Below are 19,547 nucleotides of genomic sequence, written 5' to 3'. Positions count from 1 at the left end.
ATATTACATTTTATTGATGTTGTGCGTATGTTTTGTTTGTATCACGTACTTAAAATTCCATTTTAAGAGAACTTGTAGTCTTGTTTGGTGTGCATTTGGTAATTACTAATACTGTTTCCCCCTTGTATCATGGGATAAGGATTTACAATAAAATTCCCACTCTGCTTATTATTTACCATTATTTCACAATATTGGATTTTAATGGACCTGCAATAGTTTTTGCAACGTGGTGTTTTGCGATTCCCTGTCCCCAGGATATTACCCTTGGAACATGCCCCACACCCTGTGCATATTCTGATACCAGTATCTGTAAAATAGGATTGCCCGCAGTTAAAGCTGTTACATTCAGCCATGAAATCTTGCACCTTGCAAACCATGCACTATTGCCATTTTTATCTGGGCATAACAGAACGGAGCCATCAGGAAAATGTCATTAGAAGGCTGCCGGATGAGGTGAAACTGAGTTAAGTGTCTGCTAATCTCTTAAATGTAATTTTAGTTTAAAAATGCAGGCCAGGAAATAACAGCTGCCAGGCACTGTTGGGGTGATGGATACATGGTTTCTAGGGTTGTAGGGACATTATTCTGCTTTCTGTACTTATGCTCATGTGACTGCGATGTGGGGAAGAAAACACCCCACTGGACCTGAGCACCACACAGGAAACCGGTCAAATCGTACAGCTGCAGTACCACATGTTGCCAGAGAGCTACGAGGGCCCCCTAAGAAGTGAGTAGCTTTCATTGTGGGTCTGAACACATGGTATGAATGAATAACTTCTGGCTAAAAGAACACTGTACTTAAATATTTTTGGTCTGCTTTTTTGTTTGTTTATGGGCAGTTGCTCTCCAACAACATATTGCTTGACCACCACAGGGAATACATTTCAGTTTCCTTTTTCCACATTACTCAATTTGTTTTTTTTCTGTAAACTCTACTGCACTTCACATTGTCATAAAATGTGTTAAGTACAAGTTAATGGAATTCCTTGGCGTTTTACAAGTAGATGTTCCTGTAATGCCACCATTTCGTTTAGAACCTGGACAATAAGTGTGGTCCTATTTTCTCCAACAGTCATTACCATTTGGAGAAATTGCACAGAGGATTTTAAAAATAAGTTCCCTTGTTTGATTATTTATGAATCTTCCCTCAAAGAAAAGGGAATTGTTGTCAGTGAAACTGGTTCACCAATCTTGCACAATTCTCATTTCTTGGATGGGCATTCAGGTCTGAAAAATAATTTCATACTGAAGTCGCTGCATTTTCCCATGGGACCCAACCTGACGTCTTTCCTCAGGCCTAATAAGAGAATTCTTGCTGAGTTTCTTTATGTTAGCTGCAGTTTGGATGACAGTGCTTTTCATTGCAACGTGCAGTGTTAGTAAGGTATACGAGAATGCCTGTATCTACACTGGATTACAATGCACAAATCCAGACCACGATTTTGTTTCTACCATCCAGATGAGCATAAAGAATCACAGTCACAGAGTACTCAACTGGTTGGTAGAAACAAAATCTTGGTCTGGATTTGTAGCTTCTGCACCTGAAATACTCAACACAGGAAATAGTTATTATAGTTTCTGTATAATCTTACATCTGCCGTTATGTAAACATTGTCAGATATGTTGTTCTGCAGCTTGGTTTCACGCTGCAGGCTTGATGCACATTTGGAACATGGTGCTTAAAGATTATCCGTTCAGTGAGGATGCGAGTCATTTAGATTTACAATAATCAGATTGCATGGAGGTAGACGTTGCAGCACAAAGCACTGCAGAAGTGGGTTAATGTCCCGGCTTTGTCAGCGCCAGCCGTGAAGTGATTGGTCCACGACGGATTACTAACGGGAGGATAATTATGAGGTTGCATCCCAGTCCTGAATGCCTAACAGCTGCACAGGGGATTCTTTGATGCACTGTCATGATATTGAAAATGATTTTCAGCGGGAATACTTTATTCTAATCTTTTGCCAGATAAAGATAATAAATCACTGTAGACTTTGTAATCTGTCCAGTCCTTTTGTGCACAAATATCTGTTTGCCTCATGTGTCAGTGAGCGACTGACCTGCAGTTATTTGAAATTATTACTCATATCATGAAAAAACCAACCCGGGGAGGATCATACATGGTATTTTTTCATGTTCTATATGCTGGCCTGATCAAAGGATGTGTATCCATTAGTCACTCCTACAAACTAAACCAGGTAGTTGGTAATTGATTTAGTAACGTTTTTCCTAGATTTCCACCATTCATCCTGTTTCCCACTGAATGTGTAATGTCTCAGGTATACCGTACATGGTTCCGGAAGGCAGCGCCCAGACTTAAAGCTTTTGTTTGGACAGCTAAATTAATCCCCATCACCTTTTCTTAGACTCCTGATTTCATTTGTACCCAACTCCAAGCTGAAGAGGTTGGCTAGTGTCCTCTTTTGGGTACTTTTTAAGGATATGTGATGAATATCTTTAGAAAAATGGGCACTTGGGCTCATTTTTCTTGTGGTAGGAACTAAATTAAGCGATTCTCCCTCACTGACTAGTCTTCTGCTTTCCATAGGCCATAAGCTAGAGCAGCTTATGTGTCTCCTTAACCCTGACAAGAAATGAAAGATTTGTAACATTAGGGCATTATAACTTGAATCATAAGCTCTCCCTCTCTCTAATTCCTATATATAGCTCAATGTTTGGGCAGTGTACTCCCAAGGCTAGCTGTCTCCTCCCACTAATCATGCATTCATTCATTATTGTTTCCTTTATCTGTAATGATATAATGCCTTGCTCAGGTCTGCCCAGAGCAGGTGGTTGTGTAGCTGGTATGCTGACCTCTGCCTTTGTTCACCAGATGGCTGTGTTTCAAAGTCATCTCCTTTGTCCCAAAGAAGGGATGTTAAGTCCTGGAGCAAACTGTCACTCATGAGTTCCCTCCTGCAAAGGCCTGCAGCCTCTGATATAATCCTTTCTTCCCCATTCATCTCTAGCAGCATCCATTAGCCTGTCGATCTACCTGCTCAGAATCTGATTCAGCAACTTCCTCCTTGCGTCCTGCTCAAATCCAGTTTGACACTTTTTATATTGCCGTGATGTTTACTTGTTTGTATGCCGTGACTTTCACAAAGGCTCATCCCCTAATATATGATTACACAGAGTGCCAAACATAGTATGAGCTCAAGGGCACATGTACAGTGGGAGGGTGACGTAGAGTGGAATTGCCTCGTAAGCAAAAGAAAAGAAGAGGTGGGAAGAGGTGGGATGCCTTTCTGTCATTCTCAGTGAAAGCAGCGAACAGCCTTCTTGGAAATACACCCCCCATGCCTTTGAGCTCGTTTTGTGTCTTGTTCATTCTTGAACTGGAAAGCTAATATGTGGACTATTGTTTGTTTCACATGGCTGTGGAAATCTGGCCGACCTCAACGGGTGGATGAGATGTTCTCGGTCGCGGGTGAAAATGCTTCGGCAAGTCTGGATTAGCCTGCTGGTTGATGTCTCTTTGGGCCTTTCGTAGGCTTTGGCTTCCTGATGAAATGTTTCTCAAGAATTGATTATTATATATATATTCGGTGTTTTTAAGGAGAGTTTAAGAAAAATGTTGGTTTTGTTCTAGACTACCTTGGGCACACAAAACTGTAACTTGGTGATTATAATGCCGACTAAGAGAGGGTTGATGTTTTGGTTAGATTTATGGTGCGTCTCAAAAGCTGTCTTTCACTTTGTTGAGCAGCTGTCATGGGGGCTTAAGTAGGTTGGGCAGTTCTAAAGCTTTGAGGGTAAATTAATGTGTAGACATTTGTTTCTTTTCACTTGACTTACTGTACATAACCCTTCCTTAACCTCCCCTCTCCTGAGTCTGCTTCTGTTCTCCTGCTGCTTTGGTTGCAGTGAACCTTATTTTAGACCGTCCTCGGGGAGGAAGGTTTTGTCAGTGTTTCCCCCCCCCCCCCAAGTTCTTCGCTCTAGCGTGTTCTCACTTTGATATTACTTTTAAATGGGTCTGAACATTAAAACAAGCACAAGCGTCTTGCACTCTGGTTGGTCAATGTAAATAAAGCATTTGTATGTTTCAGAAGACTGAGAAAGCTCCTTGCGTCCTGATGATGTCAGTGTATATAGGACCATGCTTTCTGAAGTGTTCTCTGTGGGTGTCAGGGTGTTTCTGCTATTTGTCCGGTTGTCACTTAAGAGTACAGCAAGCTGTTCAGCTTCCTGCGCAGGCCTCGTAATATCAACCAAAAATCTTGTTTTGGTTTCCATGTACGAGCCAAGCTAAGCATAGGAACTTTTGACAGAATTGCCTGTTGTTCCCTAGACTGACCCTGTCAACAATTAAAAAGGAATAAAAAGATTTTCCAGGGCTGTTTTTTTTCCAGAATTATGGAAAGGACCCAAAAATGGGAAATACCAGCATCTAGACGGTAAAAATAAACAGAAAAAGTATATGATGATGGCAACATTTTCAACATTAATGACACATGAAATTACACACATTGACCACTTTATTACATACAGCTATCTAGTACTGGGAAAGACTTACTGTGCCAGAACTGCTTGGAAGGTAGATGAGTTGGGCATTCAGAGAAACCTTTAGGTTTGCTGGGTTGCTGTTTCTGCACTCTGACCGTTAGCTTTAACGAGTTTGATGAGTTTAATGAGTCCAATCTGCCAATCTCCTTTGACCTATCTCATTAAAGTGTTTTTGCCCACGGAATTACCATTGACTGGATGTTTTTTTTTGTTAATTGTACCATTCTCACTAAACTAGACAGTGTAGTACATGAAAAATCCCTGGAAGGTGGATGTTTCTCAGTGCTAAATCCACTATGTACGGCACCAACTACCACGCCACGTCTCAAAGTACTTCGATCCGGCATGCTAGTCATCCGAATGCCTAGTAGAACAGTAAGTGACCCTCTTGATCCTGGTCTGCCTGCTGTATGTATTCAGTTGCAGCCAGACGATTCACTGTTTGGAGAAGCAGACTGTTTGCTTTTAGCCGGCCAGTGTACCTAATAAACTGGCCACTGTGTTTATATTCAAATCTATTATTTGCACTCCTGGAAGTCCCCAAATGTGGATGTTTGCTTTATTTCCACATGCCCTGTTTGTTTTTGCAAGGCCTGGGCCTACATTGCAGGCAGTGTTCTTCACTAAGACCCTCTACGGGTGTGTCTGATTTCCCATTGAAGGGTCCATCTGGCACCAGCCGTGAGTCATTGCAGGTCGGCACCGCTCTGTGGTCAGACTCTCCACGGTGAGACGTTCTGTCATGCCCCCCTGGCCAGGACTCTCTGCTGTCCAGTTGGAAAACACAGTCGTGATTCACTTATGGCATCATTAGTCACACCTCGTGTACCCCTTTGGAATGCCTTACTCCTGCTCGTAGTTTAAACCTCGATAGAGGAAAAAAAAAAACAGGCCCATTCATTATCTTGTTTTTTGGTGCCCAGTGGGAACATGTAAGTGCTGGTGAAAGTGAGACGATTAATTTAATTCCGCTGATGATAACGAAGTTATATATATCAGCAGTAAAAGCTTAAGCGGTTGTTTAGTTCTGAGCTCACAAAAAAAAATTGAGTTAAATGTGCCTGTAAGCTGGCATTTTAGAGCATCTTTTTTTATCACTGAATAGTAATTGCTTTCCAAAATAAATAAATAACTTGCAGCAAAAAACAAAAGAAAACGTATAACTTCAGGCCAGGCTATTAAGAACAATAGGGGTCTGTTATAATTAGTTTTTTTTTTCCATTATGATTTCCAACAAACTTGATGTATCATAGGTGATTAAAAGCTTAAAGAATCAAATGCACTCAAGATCTGTGTTTCCTCAAGCTTTGTGCATTTTTGTCTTGCCGTTACCGGGCAATCGGAGTAAAACACGAGATCGATGCTGCCGCAAAGGGTTAAGTGAAAAATATTGCAGAATAATTCTTGGCTCGATGCACCGCGGAAACATCACAGGCTATTAATAGGTACAAAACATCGGCATACCTTTGGCAAGCCGACTTGCCACCTTACACAGACACAGACATCTGGCAGCGGCTCACAGAATGACATTCGCAGGGCTCACTTGACACAGACGTGCGTCGAAGGCAGAGAGCATTATACGCAGAGGGTATTAATAAACATCCTTCTGTCTTGGCTGTGCTGACAATCCCTGTGCTGCGAAAGCCGAAAATAAATTCACTGCTAAATTCCCCTTCCTGGGGTAGATTTAAGCGTGGATTTGGCGTTGGGGCCTTATAGGTGTGGTCTGTAGAATCTGCTGCTAGAGTCATTTACGTAAGGACCCCGCATGAGGCACATCTTGTTTAAATTCCTTGTCCACCCCCCCCGTGACTTTCCCATCTGGTCAATTGTAGCAGGGTAGTAAGTAATCTCTCCTCTTTTCAAATATCGGCGGCTCATCTCTCCCCCCATGGTCGGGCCGTGTGTGTCGTCTAGCATTTGGTCTGTATTGTAATCTGCTGTCGGATGGTTAAGCGGGAGATGGTTCAGCACTCTGCGGTCTGCGTCTACCTGTCAGTCTCCCTAGACCATGGGGGTTTGGCACGTCCATGTTTGTCTCCCTGACACTCTCAGGTCCCACGGCCCGATCTCTTAGTGTGCTTAAATAAAGCATAACCATATACCATATATGTTTTTCCTTGTCCTCCTACGCATGAAACTTAGATAAATAGAAAGTGCTGCAGCCACTATCACTGGGCTGTAAGTCACAGCTTTAACCCTGTGTGAGCTGGCTCATACTGTCAGAGGGCATGAATTTACTGCTAATATCCAGGGAGACATAAAAGGGACTATAATTCATACAGAGGGGCATTACAATATTAGCCAATGAAATGTTTTGAATTGGTGAGTGACAGGGGAGGGGGCACTCTGGGGCCCAATGAGCTTTTTCCGTCCCCGTAAACGCCCCTGCTAATATCATTACTGGCAATGTCGGGTACTCTTAACACCCTTAGGATCAATGCAAAGGATGTGTTGCTCAAATTTATGAGTGGTTATAGATAGCCTGTGCCCCATCTGCTGTGACGTGAAGGCTGCAAGTGAAGCTTGCTTTTTGCACGTCAGCAACTCCTTGGGGCTGTACTCTACCTAAGTGAGAGCTCTATCCGAGGTAGGAACTTGCGAATTGGTCTGATTTGCAGCAGTGCGAATGGGACGCCGTTCCCCTAGTTCCATCTCAGCAGCACGCAGAAGCTGTGCGTGCGAATCGCACCACGAACGGGGAGTCTGTCACGACCTCGAAGTGTGATACGTCTCTCGCACTGTTGGGGCTAAAACCATGAATGCGAAAATTCTCTCGTCACGTCATGCTGCTAATTGATATAATCAAAGCCTGACTGTTATTGTCAACCGATACACAATGCATCAATGTACAGGAGTGATCTCTGACCTGCTCGGAGCATTTGTGGTCAAATCAGTAATGAGAGGAAGAAGGAAGAATTCTTAATTTTAATGGTCATTATGCAGAACGAGGGGAAGAATTCTTAATGTCAGTGGCCATTATTCGGTATGAATAGTGAAATGATAACAAGAGCAAGGTAAAGGCTTATGGGTAACTCAAGCTAATTGCAGGAAAATTACACTATATTCTCAGCAATCAGTTCTAACCACCTGGATAGTCACATGATGGTTAACACCTAAAGCAACAAAAATATATATATTTGGACCATACAAATGTCTTAAATTAACAATCGCTATGTATAATGTCCAGGAGCTCCCTTGGTTTGTCGTTATTTTTTTTCTGAATTACCTTGCATTTTTCTTGCTCTGCAGGACCTCGTAAGAGGTGTTATAAATTGTGCTGGACTTTTCGCTTTGAGCAGTTACCCTGTTAACGAGTGTAGAAGCTCAGTTTCAGGTTCGCAGTTGGCAAAGAAAGCTTGAGAAAAACCGGAGCCTAATAGTTTTTGTAGGATTTAAATATGCTGGAAAGTGCATATGCTGGAAAGCGTGTTTTGTAATACATTTACTGTTTCATAAAAATGAATTCTACTCTTTTTTTTTTCTCTCTGCATTATTTCAACAGTTAACAGCATGGGAGGCAGAAATAATTGTGGAATGTAAAAAAATACAATCTGTGCTTTGAGTTTTTTTTTGGCTTCATGAGGCAACAGTGAACTCCGTACAACGTTGCAGGTGTGTCTTTCAAATGTTAGCATTGTAATCTCATGCTGTCTCTCCATTCATATCATCGCAAGGCCCGAAGTTCTCACAGTAGGCAGAATGTGTGTCAAGTTGTATCTGGCCCGTTTAATTAACGCTCGCTCCCTATTATTCAGCATGCCGAGCTCCTGGGAAGGTGACTGCCCACAGAACGGCAAGAATTGGCCCAAAAGTGGCCGATTCGTATTATGAGTTGGGTATTGCCGCGACCTAGTTGCTGACAGACGGGATTGTAGAGACAAGTCTTTTTTTAATCCCTGGAAAACAAAAAAATATATATGTTTTGAGGCGATTTCCCCAAGAGATATGGGTTGTAGTTGTCAGATGTGGCAGCATTTTTGTCTCTTAATAGAATTGTGGAGGGAGATGACAGACAGGCATGCCGACCCTATGTGGAGCCTCTTGGGAGCCGGTGGAGTCGTGCTGATGAGGCCCAGTGGAGTGTGAGAGGGCCTCTCAGCAGTGCCGGGGCTCCGCGGGCCCTGCCTGATGAGAGCATACGCGGGACTCACACTGGGACCTGTCTTGGCTACCAGTGCGTTCCATTATTACGCGAGAAAAGGGGAACATAGCATATCTCGGAAGCGCCTGAGGATCATTCTTCATATGGCGCGCTCCACATTGTGATGTTTTTTTGTAAAGGGGGCAGTCTAGGAATAGATTTTTAGGAGCAAAATATTTTGAGAAATGGGCAGGAGTCATTATTTTATCATGTTTTATTGTGGAAAAAAATTACACAGAACCTTTGGGGGCATTTTGTAAAGTTTCGTGAGTCTGTCAGCCGGGTTCACAGTGTGTGACTGTATTATTGATTACCGAGTTTGTCTTTGAGTGATTACAGTGCAGATGGGAACATGAGCCCACGAAACTTGCCTGCTTGACCTCTGCATATAGTGTAATATTTAGCAATTTTCTTTACGTGGTTATGGAGTGGGAGATAGGAGAGTCTCCAAGGTGCTGAGTGCACAACGCATCTCACCTCTTCGTGTTTGAAAGGCAGAGCTCCACCAAGCTTTTTACTTTTGAGGCCATGGATAATGAAACAAGCTACATAGGACTTTGTTTACTTTGAATTGTTTAAGGTTTAGGGGTTTTCACAACAGTGACAGGTGGAGGACTGGGATGTTTATGGATTATTACACAACATTTATTTATGGATTCCTTCAGTTTTTTAGTGGACCCATTTGGCAATATCTTTGGGTTTTCATGCGTTTTTATAGTTACATACTCCACATCTAGTTCACAATAAGCAGTTGTAGGGAAATTATAGGGTGTAAGGCACATGCACACACATGCACGCACAGTCGCACACTGACGGTGTTTCAGCAGTTCATCTGATCAGCCTGTTTTTGGACCTGTGGGTGGAATCTGAAATACTAAGAAGAAACCTACACAAACATCTCAAGACGTGTGAGATGATCAAGCTATAGCTGGAGTCAAACCGGCGCCGCCGGCGATGTGGGATGACAGCACGGCAGAAATGCCCTTAATGTAACTGTATCATTCACTGCATACACGTACGGACGTTTCCTTGTATTCGACGAGCACCAAATTTTTCACTGAAGCCCGTAGCTTGTCATGGCTAGCCAAATTCACACAACAGGCGAGACCAATCAGAATACAGGAGGAAATAAAAGCCTCAGTACAGACTGTGCCACAAAGTGGATTGTGTAATACCCATGGGTACACAGCATGTGAATTTAGCTTGTCAGGAGAGCAACAGATGGGCACAGGAGGTCTACGGGCAGCCCTTTCGCTCGCCTCAGTGAGTTTCCCTTGGAAATGCTCACGCTGCAGGTAGAGATTGACAGATTGCGAGCTTCCTGGAGCTCCGCTGAGGCGCCACGCTCTGACACCTGCTCACTCTCCCAAGGACCGACCACGCTCCCCCGTTCAGATCCCGCGGAAACGCTTCTGCTCTTATCGGGGGAAGGAAGGGGTTGAGGGAGAGCTTTATGCGGCAATATCAGAATGCTCTTCCGAGCCCCGCGTGCAGACAGACGAGAAATCCGCTTAGCGAGTGCCGGCATTAAGAGCGAGTGCTGGGGAAGGCTTTACCTGCGACAAAACTGCAGGCTGGACACACATTTAAGTCGGTCCGGACTTCTCATCTCACCTTCTGGTTTTCCTTTTAAGGCATGAAGAGACCCCTGAGCCCCACCCGCCTGCTGGAGAATGGCCGGCTATGCCTGCCGTTTGGCACGTGCCTGGATCTGGAGGAGGCCGGCGACGGCGCCGCCGAGCTGCGGCTGACTCAGGAGAAGAAGAAGCTGCTCTTCTCCCTGTGCGAGGTCTGCAACATCCAGCTGAACTCGGCCGCCCAGGCCCAGGTCCACTACAACGGGAAATCCCACCTGAAGAGGGTCAAGCAGCTCAACAACGGCGAGCTGCCCCCAGCGGGCAGCCCCGCCAACCCCATCACCTCCTCCAGCAGCTCAGGTAGGTAGCATGATGGCGGGAGGAGCTTGACAGCTCCTCAGAGGTCACTCTTTTCAACTCCATTCCCATTTCAGCTCCATTTTTCTTTGGCAAACTTCACTCAGAAGTTTAATTTAATCCTCCCTTATAGTGTTATTCATTGTGATGTGACAGCTATTGTATTCTGACTCCTGCACTAGCACCCTGTGCTCTCCTAAATGTTCCTCCTATAAATGAACAATCTCATAACTCGGAACGCTGCGTGATTCTGCATTTTTCAGTAATGATGGTCATTTTTCACTTCCTACTGTATAAAGTCTATGCTATAAACTAGCATTTATGCAATAAAAGGTGAAGATACAGCATGGCGTGGAGCTTACTGAGTGAGCGGCTCCGCATTAAATCAGACTCCATCGGTGGTCTGTATGTTCTCGTGGACGTTTAGCGATTTGTGCTGGAACTCCTGTATTGAGCGGATGATCTGTTGAGCAGACAGAAATCAGCACTCTAGGCCATGGGACTGTGGCCATGGAGGAAGAAGTCAAAGTGGATTGAATGGACACTCGTTGCAGTCGTTGTCTCATGCACCATCCTATAGGCCGAATGTTTTCTTGTGATCTCTGATGCTCTCACCGTGGCATGTGAGAGAATGGTAATTTCTTCGTCAATAGGATGACAGTGGCAGATCTGTAGTGCAAAGGAGAATTGTTGTGTCATGCCTTTGTTCTTTTGTTTACAGATTCTCCCTGGTTTCCAATAAATGCCGGAAATATCGTAAGAAGAAAATGCATTTTAGTACAGTACACCTCACCTATCTAATATCATAGCCTAGCCTAGCATACCTGTGAAATCATTGTAACCCGGGAAGCATCTATGTTGTTTTGTGGCACATGGATGTGTCTTTGAAAATGATGTCAATGCTCAGCTGAAATGCAGCATAGCTTTGCCTCCTTTGGATAGAGCATCACTGTGACCTAAGGCCTAGAGGTCAATGGGGCCTTTGGGGGTGACGGTGAAGTTGTGAAGCCATTCGGGGTGGGGGGCGGCGGGCGGTTCTGCTTCATTGTTAGGGGATAAGCAGATCCAAGTGTTTTTTTTTTATTCGGTATTGTGTTTGACAGCCATGTCAATGAACAGCTTTAGCCCATCTGCAGAATGGGAGCTGTGTAAACTTCAATGCAAACATAAACAGTAGGTTTTCTTTATAAATAAATGCAATAGCACAGAGCTGATTTATGATGTCCAGACTTTGTCGGGTGCTTTTGTGAAGCAGAACTCTGCGTTTATTTCGGTGCCCGTGTGTGTGAGTGGAGTGCCTGGTGTGTTTACTCTCTGCCCATTATTCGGAGCAGTCTGGACAGGAGGTATCTGTTTACTGCTAACAGAGACTGTGTGTGGAGGTAAGTGAGAAACCTCAGAACATCTGAGTTCTCCCAACATCTCCTTGACCATGAGTGGGATCAAATTCCTGCCCCACCCCCCGACATCGCGGCCTCCTGCTTGGTATTTCCTTTCAGCCGCTAATCTTTCATTCTCCTGAAGGCTTGGTCGTGTTGTGATTACTTAATGCAAATGTGTCACTCGTTAGTGTTCGGCTTCCTAAATGTTAATTGCGTGCTGGTGCTTGCTGTGGTGTGATCCTGGGGGTGCGCGAATGGTTTGGCTGCTCCTGTGGGAGCGCATCAGGCACTAGGTGGCAGTCTTGGCTTTGCTGACGTGAAGCTGCTCTGTGCGCCGTCAGTTTTCTTATCGCCGTGAGCAACTGGCTAAGCTAATTGCGGGTGACCATGATGAACCGCCGTAGCCATGACGAATGCTAACGACAGCTACTGATATTTGCGAAGCACTGTGAAGTGAAAGAGGCAATGGGGTAACCCTCATATTAATTATTCTGCTGTTTCTGAAGGGTTTGCTTCAAGAATCTCATCCCGCCTCTGGTCTATTGCTGTCCGGCAAGTCATTCTAGGAATTGAACAGAATTATACGATGAGACAATTGGCTAGTAAATGTGCTACAATCCCAGCCTTAACGTGTTTATTTGCATTACATTGCAAATTAGCCTTAATTAATTGCCAGGGGTTTAAATGACATTTGACATTTGATTTTAAATGGCTTTTTATTGTAATTGTTCCTCAGTTTGTCTGTTTCCTGCCCCATGTGCTTGCATCATATGTTGTCCCGAGTGCATCATGCGTGATTGATCGCCCGTGCGTTCCTTTCCTCTGTGACTGACTCCAGCACACCCAGGTGCTGATCCGTAACGCCCTCTCAGCCGGGCCTGTTTATTTTATATAGAACAACTTGTGTATTACGACAGGAATTATTCAAATGAAAAGATCCAATTTTCCAGACGGGCGCTATGGCACTGCGGCCATTTAGGATGCCAGTACGGCCCATCAGCAAGAGCACAGGAAGGACTGACGTGGCACAATGGGCCGTCGGAGTACTCTTCGACGCACAGGGGGCGATACGTGCCCCTCCCCCCACCCCTTTCTCTTGCCGCGCTCCCGGACGGGGCTTGGAGCTCATCTCGGGAATCGGTAATGAAAGTGACACCCTGCTATGCTCCAAAGCCCAAAGGCTGTGTGGCTCGCTGCCGACCGCCTGGAAGTCTTCGGCGTAGGCAGGTGCGCGGTGGTCCTGCCGGGGCCTCGCTGTGGGGGCTCTATGATTTTTTGTACTGAGACCGTCGGGGGCAGCGTGTCTGTGGTACTTGGTATTTATCTAGAAAGCGGGGCTGCGATTTCTAAACAAGTACATCAGCGCTGGTTCCGTTTGTTCAGCGGTGAAGTGCTGCTTCTGTTTTCCGATTCATGTTCGTACCGTTACGAAGGTTGTCGCAGAGGCCTTCTGCACTCCAACACACTGTAGACAAGCAGCTCATGCCTGATGCTCACCATGGATGGGGGGACAGATTGACAGAATTTGCTCCCGTGATGCTCCGTGGCTTGGCAGAGGGCTTGGGGCCCTCATTAAGCGGCTACGGCACAGTGGGGGCTGTTCTTTGCTTTCTATTTGGCGTTCGGCCTTGGCTGCTCTCACTGGCCCCGGAGCTGTGGACTGTGTGCTCTATGGCAGCGTTACCCGGCTCCGCCCCTCCGCCCCCCCACAACCGGGAAGTTCATCTGCCTGTTGCCCTGCCATAGCCTAAAGAGAGCGATAGTGAGAGCCCGGGAAAAATCAAGGTCTGAAAACCGCTATTTCAGGATGGAGTATACCTGGCCAGGATGGCGCTTTTCACAATCTCCATCTTCATGCGGACGGGAAGCCTTCCAGACACCCGAAAAGCGAGCACGGCATTCAATTTACGGCTCGGGAGCGAAGGCCTTTGCGTCTTATTTTTTCATTACGTTTGGTGATGGGAAGGAAGTAATGGGAATTGAGTGCGGCACAGCAGCCTGTCCAAAGGCATTTCTTTATATGACATAAATATGCTGCCTTTTGGTTTCCTTTATTGTCATTCATGTTGTCAGCAGTAAAGGCTTCAAACTCCCTGAGTTACCATGAAAAATGCAATGCTGACAGCCTATGACTGGCCTCTGATGGCGGGAAACCGCAAGACGGTGCTTGTGGGTTGGAGAGCGTTTAATGAGATTAAACGCTTTATCAAACGAAGGTCTAACCTTAATTCGTGTCATAGCTGTAGGCCTGAAAAACAAGAAACAAACACTTTACAGGCATGTAATATTCTGGGGTAAAGAAACTTATCTCTTGAGCATTGATTTCAAGTGCAGTTGTGCATATAGGAACCAGTAAGCCAGATCAAATTGAATTCTTCGGGTCATGCTCAGTATTACAGCTTTTTACACTTGAGATAGCTTGTCATGTGTGAAGAATATTAAAGGGGCAATATGTAAACTTCACTGTTGTTCTTTGAGCAGGCCTATAATGAAGAAAGTGTCTCATGACTCTTGAGAAGTAAAGATAGAATGGACAAGTGTTGGCTGTACCTTTTGAGATGGTGACTCGATGTAACCTGGATATCCTCCTCTGACATTAGCTGCACGGCGGGAAACCGTGGAGGATAAATATTCAGTTTCACTGCGTAAGGGCATTGTCTGGCACTTGGTGGCGGTATAAATTGCCCTGGGAAATAACGTTTGTCAAATAACTGGCACAGATCCCCGGGTGCCCATTTACCGAGAAGCGTGACTTTGCGCTGTCACTTCTCACTTCATTTGTCACCCCTAATGGCTGGCCTTGTCCGTCCGCTGCCCCGTGTCTTCAGCGTCTTCCCGGGAATGTCGGTGCACCCCAGAGCAAGAAGTTATCAGACCTCAGAAATACTGCGTGCCATTTCACTTGATTATCGGCGGTTCTTACTGCTAAAAGCTAGGAGAGGCGATGTTACCCATGTACTACGCCTGGGGCAGTCTGTGGCTTAACCGCTTCTGTGCCTGTGATTGGAAGGTTGCTGGTTCAAATCCCTTAGTCGGCGAGTGATTTTACCGTTGGGCCCTTGAGTGAGACTCTTAACCCCCTGTTGCTCCAGGGACTGACAGGCCCTGCTCTCAAAAATTTTGGGTAAAACCATTTGCTAAATAAATTAAAATGTGTCACCTCCAGTCACACGACAGTACATGTGTGTGAATCTCTCTCAAACCCAAACAGTGGAAACCTACAGAGGCTCCCCTGAAAGGGGCCCTTCGTGGTTCGCACCCACGGCTTGCGCGTGACGGGATCTGTCATCGCGGAATGGCGAGAACATGCCCCGCGTGCGCGGGCGAGCGAGCGAGCTCTCCCTCCCCGTACGGCGGCCATCCTCCAGACGTGTGGCTCATTTGTCACGTCGGGAGAGCCGAGTCGAACTGGCTGCCTTTTTTTTCTTTCTTTCTTTTTTTCCCTCTTTTTTTCCCCTCCCCTTTCACATGCGCTCCCGTGGCTGCCTGCCTCTTCTCAGAGTGCCGCCGGTTCAGTGTGAGCTGCAGTGAACAGGGGCTTCCCGCCCAGATGCGAGCAGCGACTGCTGGAGTTGCTGCGATCTTAGAGAGAGTCATCACAAGGAGGATTCCGCTCGGGCAACGACGAGCGCTGCCTCTGCCCTTCGTACGGCACGCATTCTCGGGCACTCTCTCTCCCCCCCTCTCTCTCCCGCTCCTCAAAGGACACTAAATCTGACTGGCGTCGCCTGAGTAGAAGCTGGATAGTAAAATGTGGACCAGCTTTCTCAGCAGAGGTGAGAAAAACCGTATTTAACTCATTTCCACTGTGCAGTTTTTCGATCCTCCTGTGTACGGTCCCGGTATACGGGACGGTAGAGTAATGACACGCTTGATGCACCTGAGGCTCCTGAAATGAATGTCTCTTCTCCTCAGTCAAAGGATTACCTACAACCGACTTTGATTCTCAGTGTCCGTCTAGCGAAAGCATTTACTACCTGTGCCTGTTCCACTAAAAAGATTATTCAGTTTCAGATGTCTTCCCAGCTGTATGTCTTCCCAGTGTCTCGTGGCATGTTCAATTTTATTATAGTTTTATTTGGAGAAAAAATGTTTCATTGAATTTAAATTGAAATATTTGCAAACAAGTACAAGTTAAGGTAAAGGTCTCCCTAGCTTAATAAAAGTGTGATGCATGATTTGTGTTGGTGATACCTTTTGATACCTCTTTTGCTGCAAGACAAAGCTTTTCTTGCAGCAAGCATGTATATTCTACACTAAGGCTTGTACTCCGGGCAAGCTAACCTGATTTCATTTTCAGCATTATGTCCAGATTGTGGTGTGGTAAACAGACCACAATCCCAGTCGGTGCAGCCTTTAGGAAGATCTTGGACCTTTGGGGGGGTATGTTCACTCACTGAGCAGGAAGTCACACTGGAGGTTTTAGGAGGGTAAACCCCATATGCCCCCCAGTGCTGTGGCGCAATGTTTGGCCGCAGCTAATGTGCACTAGCGGACCAGTGAGTTGGACCCGAGGGGTGCTGTTCGGTCCAGGAAGTGGAGTTAGGGAGGGAGGTATTTTTAGAGGTGGCCGATTTTAGTGAGGGGTGCGGACTTTTGTTTTCCCTTCCCGGCACTGAATTGGGAAGCATCGCCAAGCAGAGAAAATGTGCTGCTATTTGTTTTTCCGTGACTGCTTTCCGAAAAACCCGAAGTAAAAAAGAACACTGTTTTTAATTGATGCATTGGTTTCCTCCAGGTGTGGCTGGTCATGGGTTCATATCCTACACAGCTTGGCGTTTATAGAATTGAGGGTCCGGATGTTCTGAACTTGGCGTCTTGGGATCCTTGCTTGCTTTGGCTCCATACATGAACAGCATGTCAGAGAAGCTACAGGATAAAAAATATAGCATTCCTGGTCATTGCTACTTCTCTGGCCTTATTTTTCTCCACAGAGCTTCTGTTCACAGTCTGTATTTTATTATTTTGTGGCAGTTTTAATTTCAGTCGTCACTCTGTGAATTTCTGCCAAGAACGAAATCTTTCAGGTCACTTTTACTCATATTGATGATGTATTGGGGCTTCAAGGTGCCCCTTTGAGATTAATCTTCCAATCGCAGCCTAGAGAGATGGCACTCTGTTACTGCATTGATTCTTCAAAACAAATGAGAAATACTTTTAATTTACTGTCCTTACATAATACTCTGTAAGGGCATTTTCATGGTGTTTTTTCATCTGTGTCTGTACATAGCAGTTAGACTTTTCAGGTCATCTAGACTCGCCTTGAGATAAGAACTATCCTTGCGAGCACTTTGCTTTCACCTGGGGCTCGTGTTAATTTTCCTTTTAGAGGTGCCCTTTTCTCTGTTGCTTTCACCAGTGGATGTTCTTGGGGGGCTTTTAGACTGCCGGGAATGCAGGAAATGTGGTCTGCGAACATCAACTCTTAGCATCATGTGAAATAGCTTCATAAATGACTGTACATGATGTTCCCCCCCCCCCTTTTCTTCATGCACGTTGCATAGCCGGATTTCCATTCGCTGTCACAGCTGGCTTGCTGGCTTCATTTTCAGGTTCATGGAAAGCCCATTCACACTGTGACCTTTCACAGCCAACAATGGACTGCGTTACTCAACAGAATCTAAATGGGTGTATTATGTTATTCAGATGGGATGATGGCGGTCCTTTCAAGGAATTCAATTATAGGTTGAATTGATCCAAATTTAATTTGTACACAGCGATGTGGTAGAATAAGTAGAAATCCCACACAAACAGATGGAGTGCAGATCTACACAAATAACGCTGTACTGCTGGAGTACAATGAGGTCACCAGACTCTGGTGTATAACTCTTATTATACAAGTAATATCATACATTGTGTTATTTATGCCTATCAGATAAAACAGTACAAAAGTAATGTTCAATTTACATAATATTTTTTGGTTTGTTTTTATGGTAACTGTTGATTAATAAATAAGTTTTCCAAAATGAATTCAGTAATATACTGTCAGTTCTCAACCATAATGATATACAGTGATCCCCTACCTATCCCGGAAGTTACGATCCAGACCCATCAGCGATAGGTGAAAATCCGCGATGTAGAAAGACAATATAAATAAACATTTTTTTATATAATTTAAGCCTTAAAATACCTCTCCCACACGCTTTAAACACAACTTATTAAAACACACTTTGTAAACACATATGATCTGTCGGGCTAAGGATATGAGTAACATAATTCACAAAACGTTTGTTCACAACAATCGGACCACAAGCAAGGTTTGCAATACACAGAGAACTGTGATGTGTCGGCGAAAAATCCACGATAAAACGGGGGCGCGATAGCTGAACCGTGGTATAGTGGGGGATCACTGTATATATAAAACTTATTTAACCTCTATTATCTTCTCAGCTTGAATAAAAGCCAGCATGTGGAGTCCTGAGATTGTGATACCTAGATATGCTGGCTGCATGTGTATTTGTTCGTTAAAAAATAATTAAAAAAATACGAACATCACAGATGGAACTTTTCAGAGATGAATCCACTGGTTGTAGAGAAGCAATAGGCTCAAAAAAAGCACAAAATTAATAGGAGTATGATGTGTCAGAGTTACTGGGGCTTGTGTTCTGCTTCTGATCTCCTTCTTCAAAAGACAGAAAAGTCAATTGCACCCTGTATTTGAAGCCAAGAACAATTCAAGTAATGTTTGCTGTTTACTTCTTTAAAGGGAATGTTCAGTTAACTTTATTCTTGTTAAAAAGCATTAGTCTGCGATCCTCGATCTGATTATGGGCTTTAGCACTTCCAGAGATGAACTGACGCTCTTTCAGAGCTGAGAACTGATTGTGAAGGCTTATAGCTCAGTTGAAGTTATAGGTGTGATCTAACATTCCTATTACTCATCCTCAGGAGCAGTGATTCTGCATATCAGTTCATGCAAATTATGACTGCCGTTCCTTCATGTCAAATGTATAAAAAGCCCTTATGCTATAACACATCAGCTGTAAAACCTTTGATTTTTAATTAGTGCACCATCAACCTATCACTGTCTTAAGACTGTTTTGTTTATTGCAATTTCTATATCTGTGTAAGAATTAATTACGCTGTTTGGGAGTTTGCAGTCTCTGGCTGCTGTCTTCTCTAGAAGATAGATGTAGGTCCAGTTTTGGTATCACAGTATATCATTACTCCGTCTGTGCAGCCAACATTGTTATTTACTGTTATGAGTGTGTGAACTCTGTGACATCAATTTTCTCTGAAAGGCATGGCACAATGTGGCAGATGATAGATATAATAAAAGATGATCATCAATGACTTCTGTTAACTAACATTTTTTTCAATTTTTTCCCCAGTGGAGAATAATATGGGTATAGTATCTAAAGAATATGACCTCTTTGTAAGAGGCAGGAATTTTTGATTGGCTGCTTGAATGTTGACGGGTTTGTTTGGGTGACTGTGGATTTCATTCACTTTTCATGAAGAGGGATTTAAGATGTGTTTAAAATATTTATTAGTGCTCACTGATTTTTGTATTCCTACTCCTAAGGTTCAGACATCATCTATACTCTTTACACTGCAGATCATTTTTTGTATAATTGT

At 44.4% G+C, this 19,547-nt stretch overlaps 1 protein-coding gene across 6 annotated transcripts in view; it reads left to right on the top strand.

Annotated features, from left to right (window-relative positions):
• Positions 1-19,547, top strand: part of znf385b (zinc finger protein 385B) — a 72,397-nt gene that overhangs the window by 10,547 nt on the left and 42,303 nt on the right. For 4 of the 6 annotated variants that reach the window (XM_023801738.2, XM_023801740.2, XM_023801742.2 and 1 more), the window contains exon 2: positions 10,288-10,590. In XM_023801738.2, the coding sequence (XP_023657506.1) occupies positions 10,288-10,590 (303 nt within the window). Of the gene's footprint in view, positions 1-9,794; positions 9,917-10,287; positions 10,591-15,379; positions 15,746-19,547 lie in introns of those variants that run through there. The other 2 variants (XM_023801741.1, XM_023801744.2) reach the window with 2 other exon arrangements.

This window comes from Paramormyrops kingsleyae, chromosome 16 (assembly GCF_048594095.1).
Source record: "Paramormyrops kingsleyae isolate MSU_618 chromosome 16, PKINGS_0.4, whole genome shotgun sequence".
Taxonomy (NCBI): domain Eukaryota; kingdom Metazoa; phylum Chordata; class Actinopteri; order Osteoglossiformes; family Mormyridae; genus Paramormyrops; species Paramormyrops kingsleyae.
Note: the sequence above shows the minus strand (reverse complement) of the source record. Positions and strands in the feature narration are given on the sequence as shown.